This window comes from Protopterus annectens, chromosome 6.part0, assembly GCF_019279795.1.
Source record: "Protopterus annectens isolate FY-2018-M chromosome 6.part0, PAN1.0, whole genome shotgun sequence".
NCBI classification, from domain to species: domain Eukaryota; kingdom Metazoa; phylum Chordata; order Ceratodontiformes; family Protopteridae; genus Protopterus; species Protopterus annectens.
In genome coordinates, this window is record NC_056737.1 from 327,534,742 (window position 1) to 327,556,936 (window position 22,195).

Genomic DNA, 22,195 nt, shown 5'->3' on the forward strand with positions numbered 1-22,195 from the left:
TTCATTTTTTGTTTTAACTGAGACATAAGGAATTGCTGATATTTCAACATGTGAAACTGGCAATTTAATGCTCTCATAGCCAGAGTTGCTGAGGTGTATATTTTCTTTCCCCATCTATCTAGGGCTCTGGAATCCCTTTCAGAGGGCACAGGATTTTTAGCCATAGAAGTTTTTGCTCCCTTAGGACCCTGGGAAATTGTTTCTGGGTCAGCTACAGGGCTTTTATAAAGGAATTTGTGTGAGTCAGGTACTCTGTAGTATCCGTCTGGTTTGGCTGGAGCAGGAGGTAGAGAATCTGGATTTAAACTAGACTCAAGTAAACATTATCCACAATATCTAAAACAGGAGGGATAGCAAGAGGTCTGTGCTGGGGTAGTAAAAGGAACTCTCGGAGCATTTTCTTAGAATCTGAATAATCCTGGCCTTCCCAGTGGAAATGTTCCCTCATGGTATGTAAAGTTTCCCCAAAGGAGTAGTCTTCAGGGGGAGATGCTGAGGGAATAGAGTCTTCAGCATCAGAGTCTTCATAAGGTGGAAAAGTGTAATCCTGTTCCTCAGAGGTATCCGAGGAGAGTGAAACCTGGTCAGAGGATGCATAATCCCCCTCTTGTCTTGGTCTTTTATCAGGAGGGGGTTGGGAACCCCTGATAAGGGTAATCAAATCTTCAGCCATCTTAAGCATCTGTTTCTTAGGCATGGGGCCTTGAACTGTAGACTGATGTACAGTCTTCTTAGGTTTTAAAGGAGTTTTCAGCTTAGCATAAGATTTAGTGGCGAGTGTAGTCTGTCTGAAGACACCTTTTGCAACCGAAGGTGTTTCCACTGCACCGGTGTCTACTTCTGCTCCTGTGTCGGTAGACGGCTGCTTCGGCCTAGTAGGCTCCGCTAGAGAATCCGCAGCTGACTGGGGTTCCAGTTCTGCGGTCGTCAGGGGCTGTGTAGGCATCTCACTGAAAACCGGAGAACCGGCGGCAGGCCCAGCTGAGGCCTTGGAGTCTGGCTTGTTCCTAGACTGCCTGTCCTTATCCTTGCGTTTTTTATATATGGCGGTGGTCGGCTGCTCTGATGGCATGATATAATTAAATTTCCTACCAAAGTAATGCCGTGCGAAGTCAAAACGGCGTTTGATAGTTCGTTTATTAAACCTAGTGCAAAACCAACAACCTGTGATGTCGTGGTCTGGACCTAGGCAAGGAATACAACAGGAGTATTTGCTTCCCACAAGAAATGCAATTGTTAACTTTTTCTGACATCGGACTGAGGCAAGAAAATGTTCCCCAACGGGGGTACTTAGCTTTATTGAAGACTTCGGACTGAAATTCAAATCGAAAATCTCAGGTGTTGGCCGACCGGCACTTGCGAACTGCTTCTGCTTCGGGCACCGTGCGGCAAGAAAGACTGAAGAAAATGGCGTTGGATGCCTCTTATATACCCCCCTGGCGCACTGATGTCAGGGAAGAAGCGACAGCAACCGATGCCGGACCAAGACTTTGGAATTCGGGCCGACTGCAGGACCACCTGATGGCAGGATAACCCAAGTGTGAGGACTGCAGCAGGGTAACACGATGAACATCACATCATCCACAATGTCTAGTACAGGAGGAATAGCCAGTGGCCTGTGATGAGGCAATAAAAGGAAATCCCTGAGCCTTTTCTTGGATTCTGAGTAATCCTGACTTCCCCAATGGAAATGCTCTCTCATGGTATGTAAAGTTTCCCCAAAAGAATAATCCTCAGAAGGAGAGGCTGAAGGGATAGATTCTTCAGCATCAGAGTCCTCATAGGGGGGTAGAGAGTATCCCTGGTCTGAAGAGGAATCAGAGCAAATGGAAACCTCATCAGAGGAATCATAGTCTGTATCCTGCCTAGGCCTTTTCTAAGGAGGGGGATGGGAACCCCTGATTAGAGTAATGAGGTCTTTGGCCATTTTAAGCATCTGTTTCTTAGGCATGGAGGACTGTCCAGGAGAATGCTGTACTTGTTTCTTTGTCTTTAATAGCACCTTTGTCTTGGCTGTTGTTTTAATGGCAAGTTGTGAAGGTCTGAAAACACCCTCAGAAGCCGATGCCTGCTCAGCGGCTCCAGACCCATCTGAGGGATTAGTTTCTGTAGGCCCAATACCTTGAGTTTCCAGAGGCCTAGTTGTCTCCACGTGGGAGTCGGAAGCGGCCTGTGGCTCTGAGGTAGCGGGTGTCAGGGGCTGCAAAAGCGCCTCACTGAGAACCGGCGACTGGCCTAGAAGAGGTTTCATCGGTTTTGGACCTCGGATGCCTGTCTTTATCCTTGTCTTTGCGTTTTTTTGGTATTGAGGTCGTCGGTTGATCCGACAGCATAGTATAATTGAACCTTTGGCCAAAGTAGTGCAAAGCAAAATCAAAACGTCTTTTTATAGTGCATTTGTTAAATCTAGCACAAAACCGACAACTAGTGACGTTGTGATCAGGGCCTAGGCATGGAATACAGTAAGAGTGGAAGTCCTTATGAGGTATTTGCTTCCCACAAGAAATACAATTATTAACTTTTTCTGACATCGGTCTGAGGCAAGAAAAAAGTTTCCCCAATGGGGTACTTAGCTTTATTGAAGACTTCGGATCTGAAATTTGACTTTGAAAATCTCAGGAGTCGGCCGACCGGCACTTGCGAACTGCTTCTGCTTCATGCACCGCGCGGCAAAAAAGAATGAAGAAAATGGCGTCGGATGCATCTTATATACCCCTGGCGCACTGACGTCAGGGAAGAAGCGACAGCAACAGACGCCTGACCAAGACTTTGGAACTCTGGCCAACTGCGGGACTGCCTGACGGCAAGATAACCCAAGTGTAATGACTGCAGCAGTGCAACACGATGAACATCTGTGAAAACTACTCATGTACCAACTCTTGTGCTCAACGTTTTCAGGAATTCATAAATTCCAATGCCTTGGATCAACTTATCCACACCCCCACCAGGGGCGGCAATATCCTAGACCTGGTCATTACCAACATGGGCAATCAGTGTTCCACACCAGAGGTCAATTCTTTGTTGGTCAGATCCGACCATAAGCAAATCACCCTAGACATCCACATCCCAGCCCCACCCTCCATTAGGGAAACCACCGTAAAAAATTTCTCCAAAGCCAACTTCACGCTTCTTAAGACAGAAGTTGCAAACTTCACGACACCCATGCTGACAGACAATAGAGATATGACTGCTGAATCCTATACAGTTGCACTTTAAAAGCACTTACACGAGTGCATGGATAGTGCAATCCCTAACAGAACCAAGCTGCTATCCTCCAAAAAAAGGAAGCCAATCTGGTGGTCCCCTGCTATAAACAAACTCTACAACAGAAGAAAGAAACTGTTGCAAAAAAGAGTAAAATCCCATGATTGGAGGAACTCCGTGGTCAACCTCAGTAAGAAGCTGAGATCCCTCATGAAATCTTCCAAAGCTAGTTACGAAAACAAAATCGCCACTGATTCTAAAGATAACCACAAAGCATTCTATAGCTATGTCAAGAATCCCAATGGCAACACTCAGATCTGCTCTGAGTTGCAGCACAATGGCACTAAATATACAGAACCAACTGATATTACCAACTGATATTGCCAACATCCTGGCAGATCGGTTCAATGCTAACTTTACCCCTCTCTCATCCCCTAAAGGGCACATCTCTATACCGGAAGAATGCAAAGTACCTGTAATCACGGCTGCACAGGTAAAAAACACACTCTACAAAGCCAAGAACACAGCATCCATGGGACCTGACAACATCCCAGGCTGTGTTCTAAATGAACTACAGAATAAACTGGCACCCCACCTAAGTACCATGTTCAATCATAGCCTCACCTCAGGCTTTGTGCCCACTGAATGGCGCACAGCAATGGTTATCCCACTCCACAAAGGGGGAGCCACCTCGGACCCCGGGAACTACTGCCCCATTAGCCTGACGAGCCTGGTCTGCAAGGCTATGTAGCGTATCATCATGGAAGTTATAAACAATGACATTGGTAATCTCCAAACTCTGAACCCTACCCAGTTCGGGTTTGTAAAAGGCAGATCATGTCTCCTGATAGACTTCTTTGAAGCGGTCACCAAAGCTGTAGATGAGGGTAAGGTGGTACACACAGCCTATCTAGATCTCGCCAAGGCTTTCGACACCATCCCCCACTATGGAATTATAGACAAACTCAGTAAACTAGGTATAAATCCCCATGTCACAAGATGGGGTGCAAACTGGCTCACGGACCGAACTCACACTGTGAAAGTAGCCGACTAAATCCAACGTCAGACCAGTGACAAGTAGAGTACCACAGGGTTCAGTCCTAGGTCCTTTCCTGTTTGGTATCTACTTCTCTGAAGTACAGGCCAACACAGAAGGTCTTTGGCTAACAAAGGTCGCAGATGACTGCAAACTAGGAGCCGTAATGAAATCTCCTAACGATGTGGATATACTACAAAAGGGCCTCACTGAGACAGATGCCTGGTGTCAAAGCCATGGCCTCAAGCTCAATGCCAAAAAGTGCACTGTCATCCCTTTTGGTAAAAACTCTGCACCCATGAACTACCATATAGGCGGTAGTCTACATAACACCGAAAGTGTGATAAGAGACCTTGGGACACAGGTGGACAGTAGTCTCTCCTTTGATAATCACATTGCCACAGTAGTCAGGAAATCCTTCTATGTGGCACACATCATCACAAAAGATTTCTCATCCAGGAAAAAAAAAAAGAGGTCATTGTTCCCCTCTACTCGTCACTCATTAGACCCATGATAGAGAATAAAGCCCCTTTTGGTATGTACCTCACAAGACATCTACAACAACTGGAAAGGCCACAGAAATAACTCACAAAGAGGATTACCGGCCTCAAACAGATGTCCTACGCATCTCAAAAAACTCCAGCTTTACTCTGTCGCATATCGCCTACTCAGAGGCAATCTCTGCCTAACATACAAAGCTATGTCAAACCCAGAGCTGTTGATGCTCCACGTAAAGAAATCTCAATCCCTCCGAGCTACATGCTCTAGGGACCTAAACCTTGTCACCACAATAAACAGAATATGCTGGAGGGATAGATTCCTGTCTCAGGGACTTCCCATAGTCTGGGACAAACTACCTATCTATCTCAAACAAACCTCCTCATTAGCAATCAAGAAAAATCTTGATGATTGGATAGGAGATAGGAAATTCACCTCGGGGATCACTTCTGTGGCTCTGCTTGACAGGGACACAGGAAAATAATTTTCCTTGGGTGGCAAAAGCCAGGGTACCATTTGGCTAGGCCTATATAGGCCCTAGGGCCAATAGCCTAGTACCTACCTATAAACCTATAAGCCTTAATGCCCTTGGGCCCCTGTGAAATAGTCTCTGGATCTGCAATAGGATTTTTAAAAAGGAACTTGTGGGACTCAGGGACCATGTAGTATCTGTCAGGTTTTCTGGGAGCAGGAGGCAGGAAATCAGGGGCCAAACTAGATTCTGAAAAGCATCATCAACAATGTCTAGTACAGGAGGAATAGCTAAAGGCCTATGCTGAGGTAGGAGAAGGAAATCCCTAAGCCTCTTTTCTGAATCAGAAAAATCCTGGCTTTCCCAGTGGAAATGCTCCCTTAGAGTATGTAAGGTTTCCCCAAAAGAAAAATCCTCAGGAGGGGAAGCAGAGGGAATGGAGTCCTCTGCATCAGAATATTCATAAGTAGGTAAGGGCAAATCCAGATCATCAGAAAAAACAGAATCCTGATCAGAAGATTCATAATCAACTTCAATCCTAGGCCTCTTAGAAGGGGGGGTTGGCTACCCCTGATCAGAGTTATTAGATCTTCAGCCATTCTTATTTGTTTTTAGGCATAGAGGCCTGAGCATGTGGCCTGGGGCATCGGTTTTTTAGGCATGGTTCGAGATAGAGGCCTGAGCATGTGGCCTGGGGCATCGGTTTTTTAGGCATGGTTCGAGATTTAGGGCTAAGTAAAGAAGGAGGTGTCAGTTTAACATGCAAGTCTGTAGGCCTGAATACACCCTCAGAAGCCGGTGCCTGCACAGTGGCTCCGGACCCATACAAGGTAAAGACATCCATGGGTTCCATAGTTGAAGCATCTCGCGGCATACCGGACTCCGAATGGGTCTCAGTAGAGGCCTGCGAATCAGAAGCAGCGGGTATCAGGGGCTGCAAAAGCACCTCACTGAGTACCGGCGAACTGGCAACTGGCTTAGGAGAAGCGTCGTAGGCTGTTTTGGACCTCAGCGGCCTGTCTCTGTCTTTATCTTTGCGTTTTTTCAGACTCCCGGTGGTAGTCGGATGGCTGACATTTCTGGATAATTAAACTGAGAACCGAAACATTTAGAAGCAAAAATATACCGACGACGGATAGTGCTCTGATTAAATAAAGCACAAAACTGACAGCAAGGTACGTCATGGTCAGGGCCTAAGCAAAGAATACAGTACGAATGAAAATCTTTAGGAGGTGTTTGCTTTCCACAAGTAATGCAATTATTAACTTTTACTGACATCGGTAAAGAGCAAGAAAAAGTTTCCCCAACGGGGTACTTAGCTTTAGTTGAAGACTTCGGTTCTGAAACTTGAAAATGAAAATTTCAGGAGTCAGCCGACTGGCACTTGTGAACTGCTTCTGTTTCGGGCACCGCACAGCAAGAAAGACTGACGTAATGGCATCAGCTGCATGTTTTATACCCTTGACGACCTGACGCCATGGAAGAAGGGACAGCAACTGACGCAGGACGCAAGACTTTGTTAATCAGGTTGACTAAGGGCTACCTGCAAGCAGATAACCCATATGTAATGACTGCAACAGTGAAACACGAAGAACATCAAAATGACAGCTTGCTTGTTAATTTTCTGATTCACTTGATTTACTGAAACTACTATCTGTTATATTAAATTTACTAGTATTACCCAGTTCACATACAAAAGATAGATGTTTTCTCAGTGACAGAGTCAAAAGTCCAACTCCATTTACTCCACACACACAATTTCAAGTGAGCACAGAATTACCCAGTCTTCTTCTTTCGGCTTTTCCCAGTTAGGGGTCACCACAGCAGAACTCCGGTCCGCTAATGATTGGCAGTAGATTTTTACGGTGACGAGGTGCCAGCCCGACGCCCAACCTTCAACGAAGGCACGCCCATTTATGCATGTCTTTCGAACGCCACTCGACCGCAGGGAGGACATGCATACTCCACACAGAAGGCGTTCCAGCCGAGAACTGAATGGGAGAACCTCTTGCTGTGAGGCAACACCACTACCGCTGCACCACCGCGACTTACAGAATTACCCAATCTAGTGTAGTTATATCTTGACAAAGCAGGCTTAGTACATGCTGTGGCTATACATAAAAGAAGCACAATTACACTGACAAATTAACAAAAGTACAAGGGCACTGTGCTCAATACATTTTGTGAATGGGAAAAAAAAAAACTACACTGAAAAGTTAAAAAAAAAAAAAATACACAACTCATTTTCTCTATCTGGTCAGTACCGTGGAAGGAGGAAGCTAAATCCAGAGACCTGGGGGACAAAAGGCATACATGCACCAGTATGGATACCTTGAGTTTGAAGGCAGGGGACCTCACCTTACCTTTGCTAGTACTATAGTTTCCATGAACTAATGAAGTAGACCTGAAATCAGGACATCACCAGGATGGCTCTGTAGCAACTAAAATAAACCTAATACTTGTCATTAACTAGCAACCTGCCAAGTGCCTCTTTAACATGAATTAAACAAGGTGGATTTAAGTCCTCATGAACTCTGAACTAGCTGCTTTCTGTAGTCAAGGGTAAATGGCTTGATTCAGTCGACCTCCATTTGCCCAATGTGCAACTTACAAACCACACTGTGTTGCCTGGTCACCTCTAAAAAGGGACACTTTGTCCAGTGGACTTACCTGGTTAACAAAGAGATAAAGCTTTGGTGGGAATGCCTTGAAATAAGCCACCACTTTTCACAGAGCCACACCAGAGACCCTGTATTTATACATGAAGACTAGAACAGTGACGCACAATGGAATAAAAACTAGTGTTCTATTTATGTATTTTATTTGCCTGCTTGGTCGAGCAATCTGTCTCTCTCTCTTCTCTCAGTGCCTAAAGGTCACCCTTGCTGTTTTAAAAGTGCAGGTAGCTTTATATACCCGGAGATCAGGTGTATTTGTCCAACCTCATAGGGTATCTGGCTTGCAGGAGGCCTGGTCTCATCAGAGGTAATGGAATACAGAATTCAGTCACAAGTGGAAGTCATTTCATACTCAGATAAGCACTGAAATAACAGTACTCACCATATTCATACAGTTTACACTAGGAGTAAAGATCTGAATCTAGAAAAAGGTCTATGTAGATCAGTCTTCCATCCCAGTTAATAAATAAAAGTATAAATATACATAGTACTTAAGGGACAAGCTTGCAAAGGGCATAATGTGGGACTGTCACTTAATTTCACAGGTGATATAAATCTGCAAATGACCTTTGCCCTCTCTGCTCTCTAAACAAGATGGGAAGTTGGACATGGAGATTTTTTCGTCCTCCCATACATTCTTCTTCTTCGGGTGTTTGACTTTTCACTTTCTCAGAATGAATGGCCTGGGGACCAATGAACATCATAACGTGAAGTTCTAGCCCTACTTAATCTAAATGCTGCTGGAAAGATATTGGCCCTACATTTAATTTTTTTTGTTCCTGAGCCTGGCAAAAAAGGGGTAAGTTAGGCATGTTGTGCCCACACTTCTCAATTGTCTCTGGTTGCTTGGGACCAGCCTGTTTTAGTTCCAAAAGATAATGCATTCCCATCATCCAGATATGGTTGGTTGCATTCCCAGTAACAACAGTAAACCCCTCTGTTCTGGCTCTAGAAGAATCAGTCAATCAGAACACCGACTTACTGTTCCTAATTAGCATGCTGTTAGCTGAACAGCACTACCCTGAAATTGCTCACATAACAAACATCACTTTTCTACTTCCTGCTTGTGTTGTGTTTAACACACAGACCTGAGATGTGCTGGGTCTTCCATTAGGTCTGCAAGAGTGGAAGGAAGAATCTAGCGATGCAAACTAGCATCTCGATTCTGGACAGGGTACAGCAAGAACTACTGAGGAATCCACAGGACTGGATTGTTCTCTTATTACCAGCTTCATTGTGGATAGTGGTTGTTTTTCCCGTTTTTTGCTGCCACAACCCGATTCTACGCCACGAAAGAGCCGAGGTTGTTGCAGGATTACTGAATCATTTTTTTTATTCTGAAGAATGTTCTGTTGTTGCTGTTTGCCATATATTAAGCGGTATTACAGTGCAGGTAGCTGCTTTTACACTCCCAGAAATCAGGCAACACAGCAGCACCAGATTAAGTGAAATTCTTGCACAGAAGAGCACTCCCATTTCCTTGAATTTGAAGAATGTCTCAATGTGCCTCTTATTTTGCCTTGTCCCTAGTTAAATGCTTGACTATCTTGTAAATCACGGAGGATTGCAGGGAGTCAATAATGCCATACATTAGTGTTTCATGCTTCTGAATGTAAAGAAACTGCATGCAAGTGCAAAGCCTGGTACTCAGTAAACTTTTTAACTGCATTAAAATAAGGAACTTTGCTTAGGAATTCTGGGCAGGAAAAAAAATGGGGGTGGGGGGGCAGAAACCCAAAGTTGTTAAGATGGCTGGAAGTTAAGTTAAAGCATTAAGGAGTGGGGTTGCACCAGAATTCAAGGATGCTCATATTTTTGTCAAGGCAGAATCTGGGCAGTTGTGCAACTGAGTTCTGAGAAGTAGTTCTTTTTATTTCAGCTTTAGTAGCTGTGAAGTATTATGCACAAAAGAGGGGGTGGAGTGAAATGTTGTGGTGGGAGGGAGATAGAAAATGAATTTGTGTTCTCCACTTATTCAGTGCACTGCAGATATCGGCAACTCTTTCCTAGAAACTATAAAAATATGTAATATTTGAATATCCATATTAATATTTTGAAAATAAAGTGACTTACAAACTATTTCAAAACTTAAAATTCTAGATGATGATGTTGGAGAAAATTGTTACTGATATTTATACTCAAAGTTGTATATTTTGAGATCTGTAATTATTTATGTTATATTATATGAATAAGCACCTAATTTTTATATTTCTGTATATACGTCAATAAAAATACACACATTTTTTTGTTAATATGTGAAACCTTACTATGCCTGGTTAACAAGTGTTCTGACATTATATGTTTAAGTTATTCAGCTTCCAAGATACGGAAATTTGTGAAACTTTAGAGAAAAATTAAACTACGCATTAGTCTGCATTAAATTACTGAATTAATGTAAAGATTGCAAATGACTAATTGAAGAAGACTTTTACTGCTGTTTGTATCATTTTAAGAACTTTTAGTGTTCACAAAGTAATTACTTTGGTTGGCTGATGCTTTTTGAAATGATTTGTGAGAAAATCCTCTGGTCTGTCTCGAACGGGAGGACACATGGAGACTGCTAGTGTGTATGACTTTCCACGACACAGAGGCTTTAGTAAATTAAGCTTGTATATCTTCTTTTTGAAGCAACTAAACACGTGAATGTTATTTGCCGATTTCAGTTCTGCTGCAGTGTGTGCCTGAGATGCTCCTCTATACTGGCTTGGATGCGTTCAGTACTTTGAATATATCTGTACAATTTGCTGTAGTCATAACGGTCTTCACAAATTGTGTTACGCAATCTGTAATGCTGACATGTGTATGTCAAACACTGCAGACCACTTCTTTGCTTTTCCATCTCATAACTGATCATGTGGCTCTAGGCATGTTACAGTTCTCCTACTGTGTAAAGACAATTTGAGAACAGGACTGTTGGGCCTAGAGATCTGTTATGCAGTTCACTGAAGCTGCTTTCAAATGGACATGTGGAGTGATAATATTTCTCTGTCCTGGAGATAAATTCTAGTGTGCAATATTTGAATTTATAAACTGACTTGAAATATGAACATTTCAATATTATGCATGTATAACTGCGTTGATGTGTGTATATAATTCTTGTGCTACTAATTTGCTTATTTGAATATGCATACAATATGTTAATTACGTGCCCCTGATTGTTCCTGATTTTTAAAAGGACCTTTATATCCCTGATTCTGTCATTTGAAGGTTGAGAGGTATGGTTGTGTCTTATTGTTGAATACACACACACACACACACACACACACACACACACACACACACACACACACACCAGGAATAGAAGTCTTTGTGGGGGTGGGATTTGCTTCTCGCACAAAAGGCAGATATTATCTATCTTAAACATTAACATCCAATATCAAAAACTACAGAGATAAGGAATGGGGTACTTATCTGAACACTCTGGCAGTTCAAGCCAACTGATGACACTCACAAACATGGCCTTGTTCATCAGACTACATATGGCAAGAAAAATGGAAATGGTGGCAGCTGAAGACCCTTTACACCACCAATGTCCTGACAGCTGGCAAAGAATGTCTGCTGACTTAGGGATGGCGATATACTCTGGCATTCAGGCAGGCCATAGACATCTACATAGCAGGAAGGTCCAAGACTTCGTATTGCAACACCGACTGTGATGAACATCATTATATACCAAACAGACTCAACAGATACTAAATACATTAAATATTAGATACACTTGTACATTACACAGAGGAGTTGGACAAAAACAGTGTGAGGTGTACATCAGATGTAGGAGAAGATGAACTTGAGAAATGTAATATTATACCCTAAAAGCTGCTGGGGAGAGGGGGCAACACAGGAGCTTTAGAAGAAAAATTTTCAGGAAGGCAGCCCCTTTCAGAAAGGGAAAAGGCAGGTGAAATATGAAACTACCATGAAAAGGACATGCATAGTTTTTTTTTTTTCCAGGAAGACAGATAAACACATATTAAAGCATTCCAACTCAAAACAGTTACAGAATTCAAAGAACAAATGCAAATTTGCTTTTAAGTGAACTCGGAGAGGACACATGCAAAATGGTTAACAAGGACCAACAGTGTATTCAAAAAGAAGGGAAATGAGCAGACTGAAAAGTCTACATTTTGCAGTGCCCCCACAATGACTTAAAAGCAATGGTAGATCGAGACGTTCTCACTTGAAAGTGTGGAGAACCATATGCATGTGCCAGTGAAATCATGCAACCATGACTACTGCAAACAAACTTGGGAAAGTACCGAACATTAAGAATTCTCTTCATGTACATTTCAAAAATCATCCAGAAATTACCTTCTGATACAGGCTACTTCAGGACAGCACAAAAAATGAAGAAGAATTCAGTGCGGTTACTGCAGCCTTCTTCTGTTGACCCAAACTAATCAGATAACCTGCTGATCAATGTAACTTTTCAGCAATTTCCAGGCTACTCCAGTGCTGAAATCTTTAAAATGGAATCTAGCACAGACAGCTAGTTGTAATGCTGTAGTGACTACACCACCTGTTTGCACAGCAAGCAGACTTTTACTGGCTTACCTTTGACTACCGAATGTAATAATGGAATGGAGTAAGAAATACAGAAACAGTGCCAATGGTAAATGAAGAATCAAAGTTAAAAGATTTTTTTTCTGCGCTTTTTTTTTTGCCTCTGCTGCCTGTCAACATCCATTTATTCCCAATAGGGTCCATTTATTCCCAATAGGGTGAGAATCAGCCATGGTACAACCATCATCTAGGACTTCACCAAGGGATTTGGAGTCAGCCCTAAACCCATATGCATACCTCTGCTAATACCCCAAGAACTAGATGTAAAATGAAAGAAGAGGGTGTGCACTTGGTTATTGTAACTCACCAACAATCCTACCTCCTCTGTAAGCCATCACATACCAGTAGGTCTCCATACTCCATCAGAAATGCACTGATGGAACCCATTTCCCATCTCCCAAAAGAGACCAACATAATTAACTTCACCAATTCTCCCTCCATGACCAACTCCTTCAATGCCAAGGCTGCTAGTTAAAATTGGGTGACATGGGTACTAGTTAGGGCTCGATCTCTTTCAACAACACGGCCAGCTGAGCAGTCAAATGTTAAGTAACAGACTACTAATATGACTGAATTTTTTAGCCACACAGACGTGTTGGATCATCAACTGTTAATGACAGAGGAATAAAAGACCTAACATAGGATAAAAGCACAAAGTAAACCATCCAATATACAGTTTAAAAACTATCTGACGTGTCTGTTGGCAAAAAGACAGAGCCTGTACTGATCACGGACATTCAGGGCAGAGGAATAAGCCCTAAAAGCACTGGACTAGCAACAAGAGAGGTATTAACTCAGCACTTCTGAACAATCCCGTAATCCCTTCCCAGAGTATGGTCTGGGTTTGAAATCATATGCAATCAGCTCCCTGCTAGAAAACCAGATATCATAACTGCCACAGCACTGCATGTGGGGGAACATCCTGGCAGATGTTGTGGCAGCATCTGTACTCTACAATCCGTACATTTTACTACATGCTTAAGAGATCTTTCAATGATTTTTTTTTTGGTTAAAAATATGTTTTCAAACACACAAAGCATATTAACATACACAAAGATTAAATAAGTGATCACAGAGTTTGAAACAGAACATATGAACTATGTACACTACATAACATGCAATTAGTAAATTTATTTCTAGGCAAAGCATTTATAAAGTTGATAAAAAGTTGTAGGATTAAGTTTAGAACTAAACTGTAATAACAACGGTTAAAATACATTCTAAAACTTGCACATAAATACAAGTTAAAATGCAACAGACATGCTTAAACACAATAATCTGTAATACTGCAGGTTAATTTAATATCCAAAAGTTTGAAACAAAAGCTCCCAAGATGTGGTCCAGTTTAAGAACAAATGTTTAGCCTTATTACTCAATTTGTAAATTCTCAGAGATCTTAAAATGATATGGGGAAATGAGAAAAAATAATCTCAAGGCCTTCATCAATGTCACAGTAACCTATCATCAATGCCCCTTAAGATAGCCACTTGCTAGGCTAATACATTACTTTGTACACTGCCTGGCCTACCCTGAACCTCCAAAAACAAAGCCACACAAGGGAGACAGGATCCATCTAGCAGACTTAAATCAGGAGACACCCGCAGCAAGAAAGCGAGGGAAGAGGAGCAGTTCACAAATGTAGGAGAATGAAGTCAGTACAAAGTATGATAACTGTACATGGCCACAGAAAGAAAAGAGAGGCACCAGCTAATTAACTATATGCTATAACTACTTTACATCAGCTTCAACCTCCTGGCAGACAAATTAGGTGCTGCTAGGAACATGTTGTGGACAGAATAGAAGCGGATCACCAACGTGGGACAATGAACCTACACAGTATTACATCAAAGTATGATAACTGCACACGGCCACAGACCAAGATAAGAGAGGCACCAGGTAATTAACTAGGTATTCTGATTACTTTACCTTTACATCTACTTCAACCTCATCATCCATACACTTTTCATCAGTGACATCAATGTCGCCGTAGAGTAGTGTTCCATTCCGTCCGATCTTCACTTGCTTCTTGTATGTGTAGTAAAACTCCACACACTGGGCCACTGTTTTTGTTTTAATCTGTAGAAAGAAAATTAGAGACCATGTCACCATCATTTTTAATAAAATAAGATGTACAAAACTACCAAATTAAATATTTTTGTGAAATCATATCTGGCTTTTTAAAGGCCCAGAAAAGACGTAGTCATGAACGTCCTCCACCAGTACACCAATAACAGTGTTTTAGCTTAAAAAAATAATCCTTTGCTGCACCCATTTCTAAATTATTCTTCACCCAAAATATATGCATTTACAAATCAAATTCAGACATAATGCTTTGCACAAATTAGTATGACCCTTGAGAGAAAACACACAATGTTTAGGCAAGTGATGTTCTGGCCACTCTAATAAACCTTTCCAGCATTATCCAATCTTCATTTGAGAGCCAAGACTCTGTGGCATGGCTAGTCACTCAGTAGTGTAAAACATTGATGATGGTCACTGTTGATGTAACCCCCTGAACCCATGTCAAAACTGGGAAAAGGGGGTTATGGATGGATTTGAGAGCTAGGACTACTGACAAATCCCACCACCAGTCTGTGTGGCTGGTTACAACATCAAAAGCAGTATGCATGGAGAACAAGCCCATATGCAGCAGAACAAAGTGTCACTAATGGCCAAAGAAACTTCTTAAAACTTAACCAGAGTTTAACAAATGGAAGATAAGTCATTAATGAACCTATGCATTAAAGAAGGGACCATTAGAGACCATGCATTTTTCAAGCACTGCACAAGCCACAGGGTGACTTTGGCTTTCAAAGTTAAGATGGTGGGTCTACAGAAAAACATGGTTTAGCAGACACCAAGATACATCTCAATGAGACAGCCAAACCAAATTTTACTCCCATGTAGTTAACTGTTAGCACAGTTAAGCTACTGAAAGATTTTTTTTTTCAGATTTTGATGGAAATCTGTAACGAAAACTAATTTTCGCTGGAACCTGTAAATGATCCACAACAGTCAACAAATATGGCATTATGTCAAAAAGACAGTTCTGAATTATTCAGATGGATGAATGAACAAACTATCAATTCAGGATGACTGTCACTATCACAGCATGCCACTTCACAAATGCTGATGTCGCAAACAGACAGAGTTATCTTCGACTAGAAGATAAGGACATGGCCTAGGAGTAAAAACACACCATGGGACCAACAGCCATTAGGCACAAGTCACATGGGTAGTATTACCAAAACAAGCAATGCACCCATAAACGGGGGAAGTGAATACCAGCAGTTTCTGCAGACATATACCAATGCAGCTGCACAAGTAATGCAAACAAGATGAATGTTCTCAAGAGACTGAGCACTACACAGATATAAAAATCTGAGCTTGACTGCTCACCACCAAACCCCCCCCCCAAAAAAAAAGACCTTACCCTGACAGCAACATAACAACCACACCTACTGTCAACCTTTTGGTTCACTGGGTTCAGCAACCTCTTTTTTTCTTTTTGGCAACTGCCACTTAAGTTTGTACTTGTTTATTTTTGGCAACTATTTAGCTCATTTTGTTTTTTTTTTTTATTTTTTTTACAAGCAAGTTTTTCAGATCTACGACCAACAATCATGCATCATTCCCTCCATCTGTTACTCACCATTTCAGTCCTTCCTACCCATCTTAACAGCTGCCTACTAGTGTAGAAACTATCAAAGGAAAAAAAGAGAGCATGTAACCCCTTTCTAAAGGGCTGCATAACATTATCTTACATGTTAATCATTCAATGACCATTGCATCAGCTGACCAGGAGGTTGTTATGAAGACTTTTACTTGACATTTTAGAGCATAATCCATTGTGGTCCTGAGTGTTAATATTCAGTTTCTTGTCACGTTACAGTTTTCTTATGTATAGTGTACATGCTGTCTGAAATGAACCCAACCCAGCCTGAGCCACCCCTCTCTTACCCAGCACAGAAATGAAAGCCAGCTCTGTGAAGCTCAATTATTTAAGATCTCAGTACTACAGCAAAAGTACAGTTGTGTACACTTACCATAAATGTAGATGTTCGAGTGTATTCACTGTTGTAGTCATTACACATTTGGGTAATCTGCTGGCAGGTTGCCCTCAGTCGGCCTGATTAACAAAGTCTTGGGTCCTGCATCGGTTGCTGTCCCTTCTTCCATGACGTCAGGTCGTCAGGGGTATAAAACATGCAGTCGACGCCATTACATCAGTTTTTCTTGCCTCAGATGTCAGGTGCCCCCCAAATGGGGAGCAAAAAAAAAATATACATATCTCTATAAGAAACACAAAAATATACCTCCAAACAAAAGCAAATACACCAAAAAGGTTTTTAAGCATAATAAAGGAAAGAAGAGGTATAGTAAAAGAAAAACAGGGGGCTGGAGGGAGGGTAACCAGGACTGCAACAGTGAATACACTCAAGCATCTACATTTAAGGTAAGTGTACACAACTGTACTATGTTCATCATGTTTCACTGTTGCAGTCATTACATTTGGGTAGATTCCCAAAGCTGAGGATGGACTTATACAGCATTAGGACCCGCTATAAGGCCCTGCAAAACAGCAGTGGCAAAGCCAGCTCCGGATTTAGAGAAAATTGGTAAGTGATAATGCTTGGTGAAAGTATGAACTGAACTCCAGGTAGCGGCTTCTAGACTATCCCTGGTAGGAACACCTTTGAGAAAGTCTGCTGAAGTAGATGCAGCCCTGGTGGAATGAGATCTGATCCCCTGGGGGATAGGTTTTCCATGGTGCTTATAACAGAAATTAATACAATGGCTTATCCATTTAGAAATGGTTTGCTTTGAAATAGTCTTCCCCTCTGCCCTTGCAGCAAATGCTACCAGCAGTTGTTCAGATTTTCTTCGAGATTTAGTCCTGTCCAAGTAGAATCTAAGTTGTCTGTGTACATCCAATGAATGCAGAAATCGCTCTCCCTTGTTCTGTTGATTGGGAAAGAAAGTAGGCAAATGAATGGTCTGATTAAGAGCCACACTGGATACCACCTTGGGCATGAATGATGGACTGGTCCTGACTGACACCCTGTCCGCATGAAAGGCTCCACTGCCATAAGGGCCTGTAATTCAGATATCCTTCTAGTTGAAGTGATTGCTAAAAGGAAGGCTGTTTGCCAGGAAAGAAATTTTAAGTCTGCAGTTGCAGCTGGCTCGAAAGGAGGTAGAGTGAGTTTCTCCAATACAAAGTAAAGGTCCCAGGCAGGGGTTGGAGCTCTCCTGGGTGGTCTCAAGTTTTTGGCCCCTCTGAGATACTGCTTTAGAAGAGGATGAGAGAAGGGGGGGGGGTCTGTGTTGTAAAGAGCTGAAATGGCTGAGGCATGGATTTTTACGGAAGAAAAAGACAGGCCCTTATGAAGCATCTCAGTTAAGAAATGCAAAATCTGAGGTAAATTGGGCACTACTGTGCTCATCCCTTGAGACTGATTCCAGGTACAGAATCTTTTCCATTTTTCAACATAAGATTTTCTAGTACTGGGTCTTCTAGCCTCAAAAATGACATCAATCACAAATTTGCTGAGGGATGTTAAGGGTGAATTTAAGTGATTAGCCAAGCTGCAAGATTCAATGTTTGGAGTGGAGGGTGCAGAATTTGGTTCTCCTGCTGAGACAGTAAGGAAGGTGTCTGAGGCAGGTATCACGGAGAAATGTGTGACACACTGCGCAGGAGTGGGTACCAGTGTTGGCGAGGCAAGTCAAGGAACAATCAAAATCATTTTTTGGTTGTCTTGTTTGACTTTTAGTAGAACTTTGGAGAGCAAAGGCAGAGGAGGAAAGGCAAAGACTGATGGTTTTTTCCAGCTGAAGGACAGAGCATCCACTTTCCAGGCTTTTTTGTGATGAGTTCTTTTGCAAAATTTGTCCAGCTGGTCGTTCTGGGGTGAGGCAAAATATCTATGTCTGGGCTCCCCCATTTGCGTGTCGACATGTTGAAAATCCGTGGTTCCAGTTTCCATTCGTGAGGGTCCATGAGATTTCTGCTTAGTTCGTCTGCCAGAACATTCTGCTTTCCTTGGCAGGAATTGAGCTTGTAGTTGTACTAGACAACTCAAGGACGTGTTCCACAATGCCATGGCTAGTCTGCAGAGGGGGTAGGAATGTGTACCCCCCCTGCTTGTTTATGTACCACATAACCATAGTGTTGTCAGTCTTTATCAGTAATTGTCCTGGATGATGGTAGTCCTTGAAGGCTGTCAGTGCATTCTGTACAGCTAGCATTTCTTTTTTGATTGATATGAAGGTGCATTTGATTTGGGCTCCATTTGCCCTGAATGCACTTCCTTGCCAGATGAGCCCCCCCCATGCATAGTCTGATGCGTCTGTAGTTAGGGTTTGGGCGGCAGGGGTGGTGTGAATGGCAGTCTCTTGTTTTGGTGGCAGGCCTCTGCCCACCATAGGAACTCTAGGTGCAGGCAAGGTATGACAGGAATCATTGTTTCCAGGCTGTGACAATGTTGACTCCATAAACTTTTTAAGTACCACTGAAGTTTCCTCATATTCAGTCTTGCATATGGAATTAGAAGAATGCATGAGGCCATGGAACCCCAAGGCTTGTAGTAGTTGCATTGCAGATAGCAGGGTTTTTGTGGCCGCCTGTTTGAAGTAAGTCACCAAATGAATTTGCTTTTCTGGCGTAAGGAAAGCCACCTGGGCAGTTGTATTCAAGCTTGCACCAAGGAATGTAATTTGTTGAGAGGGTACCAGTTGAGATTTCTTTTTGTTTATGGTGTACCCTAGACAGGTTAGAAATCTTTTTACAAACGCCAGATGTTTAAGAAGAATGGCCTGGTTTTCTGCCTGAATTAGACAATAGTCTAGGTATGGAATATATTTGAATATTTGCCTGCAAAATGCAATTACTGGAGCCAGACACTTTGTGAATACCCTGGGCGCAGTAGACAAGCTAAAGGGCAGTGCAGAGAACTGATAATGCATGCAGCCTGCTTTGAAGCATAGGAATCTTCTGCAAGATTCCATAATTGGGATATGCAGGTAAGCCTATAAGTCGAGAGTTGCCAACCAGTCATCCTTGTCTAGCATAGGAAGTAACTGGTGAAGAGTTAGCATCTTGAATTTTGGAATGTCCAGAAAGGTGTTTAGAGTAGACAGGTCCAGAATTGGATGCCATGATTTGTCTTTTCTGGGTACCAGGAAAGGTCTGGAATAGAAACCTTGTCCCTTTTCCTCATCTGGTACTAGTTGAATTGCCCCCATGTTTAGGAGGGAAAGTACTTGTTTCTGAGCCTCTGCCCACTGATTTGGGGGCAGGTCTGGCCACCCGTTTGGAGTTGGCAGCGTGTGGAAATGAAATCTGTATCCCTGGGACACTATTTAAAACCCATTTGTCCTGGGTTATAAGTTGCCAGTTTCTTGAATGAAGAGCCAGTTTTCCCCCCAAAGGGGAGGCTAAGAGGTAAGTGCTTGGTAATTTCAAAGGGAAGTCATTGAGACTGTTTACCATAGGGTGGTGCCTTGTTGTTTCCAGATTTGGAAGTGGAAGCACCCCATTGCTTAGTTCTGTACGTCCCTTGGGACTGAAACCTGGTGGTTTTAGAATGTCTGGGTTTGGCCGTAGTGGCTCTGGAAGGAACTGGAAAGGACCAGTTCTTAGTAGGCCAATGCCTACTAAATCTAGGAGGTTGCACTTGTAAGAAATCTTTCACAGTTTACATAGATTTAGCTTCATCTTCCATCTTTTTTAGAACTTCTTCAGACTTATTGCCAAATGAGCTGTAAAGGAGCATCCAAACGTTTTGCTTTAACATGATCAGGCAGAGATTGCTCCTTAAGCCAAGCATGCCTTCTACGCACAGACCCAGTAACAGTAGCCCTACAAGAAGCCTCTAAGGAATCAAAACCACATTGCAAAGTATGTTTGCCAATTTGTTCAGCTGAATGCAATAAATCCTGCAAGTCTTGATTTCTGACTGTGTGGAGAATAAACAATTTTCTGTTTAAGCAGTCCCATGAAATGCTGTTGATATTTTAGCATATGAAATTGACAGTTTAAAGCCCTGATTGCTAAGGTTGCAGAAGTATAAACCTTTTTACCCCATCTATCCAGCGGCCTGGAGTCTCTATCAGATGGGGGAGGATTTTTAGCAGTAGAAGCCTTAATGCCCTTGGGCCCCTGAGAAATGGTTTCAGGGTCCACAACAGGATTTTTGAAAAGGAATTTGTGGGACTCAGGAACCCTGTAGTACCGGTCTGGTTTGCTAGGGGCTGGAGGAAAGGAATCAGGGGCCATACTGGATTCCAAAAACACAACAATATCTAGTACAGGAGGTATAGCCAAAGGCCTATGCTGAGGAAGAAGGAAATCCCTAAGCCTCTTTTTGGATTCAGAGAAATCCTGACTTCCCTTAAGGTATGTAAAGTTTCCCCAAAAGAGAAATCCTCAGGTGGAGAAACAGAGGGAATGGAATCCTCTGCATCAGAGTCCTCATAAGTAGGTATGGACAAATCCAGATCATTAGAAGAGTCAGAAGAAACAGAGTCCTGTTCAGAAGATTCACAGTCAAATCCAATCCGAGGCCTCTTGGGGTGGGGGTGGGGGGGGGTGACTACCCCTGATTAGAGAAATTAAATCTTCAGCCATTTTGATCATCTGTTTTTTATGCATAGGGGCTTGAACATGTGGCCTGGGCATCGTTTTCTTAGACACAGATCGAGATTTAGGCCTTAGCACTGAAGTTGGGAGTAAATTTAATATGCAAGTCTGTAGGCCTGAATACACTCTCGGAAGCCGGTGTCTGCTCAGCGGCTCCGGACCCATCCAAGGTAGAGACATCCGCGGGTTCCATATGTGAAGCATCTCGCAGCATACCGGACTCTGAATGGGTCTCAGTAGAGGCCTGCAAATCAGAAGTAGCGGGTATCAGGTGCTGCGAAAGCGCCTCACGGAGTACCGGCGAACTGACGAATGGCTTAGGAGAAGCGTTGCCGGCAGTTTTGGACCTCAACGGCCTGTCTTTTTCTTTGCGTTTTTTCGGTATTCCGGTAGTCGGTTGGCTAACCAATGTCATTTCTGGATAATGAAACAGAAATATTTTGAAGCAAAAATGTACCGACGGATAGTGAGCTGATTAAATGAAGCACAAAACCGACAGCAAGGTACGTCGTAGTCAGGGCCTAGGCAAGGTATACAGTACAAATAAAAATCCTTATGAGGTATTTGCTTCCCACAAGTAATACAATTATGAACTTTTACTGACATCGGTAAGGAGCAGGAAAAAGTTTCCCCAACGGGGTACTTAGCTTTAAGTTGAAGACTTCGGTTCTGAAACTCGAAAACAAATATTTCAGGAGTCGGCCGACCAGCACTTGCGAACTGCTTCTGCTTTGGGCACCATGTGGCAAGAAAGACTGATGTAATGGCGTTGGCTGCATGTTTTATACCCGACGGCCTGACGTCATGGAAGAAGGGACAGCCACCGACGCAGGACCCCCGACTGAGGGCAACCTGTCAGCAGATTACCAAATATAATGACTGCAACAGTGAAACATGATTAACATCCACAACCTGTTCCCAAGCCCAAGATTCAGGACAAATAAAATATAATTCAGTGAGCATGACCCAAATAAGAACACCTGCATCTCAAAGGACACAAACACTGTACAAACTTTTGACTGTATAATTTGTCATTGCCTTGATGAATTAACATTTTTATTTTGTGCAGCTTTTCTCACCAAGCCTCCACTCAAAATAGGCAC

General features: G+C 42.6%; 1 protein-coding gene across 1 annotated transcript in view; it reads right to left on the minus strand.

Annotated features, from left to right (window-relative positions):
* The window catches only part of MIDEAS (mitotic deacetylase associated SANT domain protein), a 336,978-nt gene that overhangs the window by 51,385 nt on the left and 263,398 nt on the right, over positions 1-22,195 (minus strand). The window contains exon 10 of the mRNA XM_044074090.1: positions 14,375-14,524. Within this exon, the coding sequence (XP_043930025.1) occupies positions 14,375-14,524 (150 nt within the window). The remainder of the gene's footprint in view (positions 1-14,374; positions 14,525-22,195) is intronic.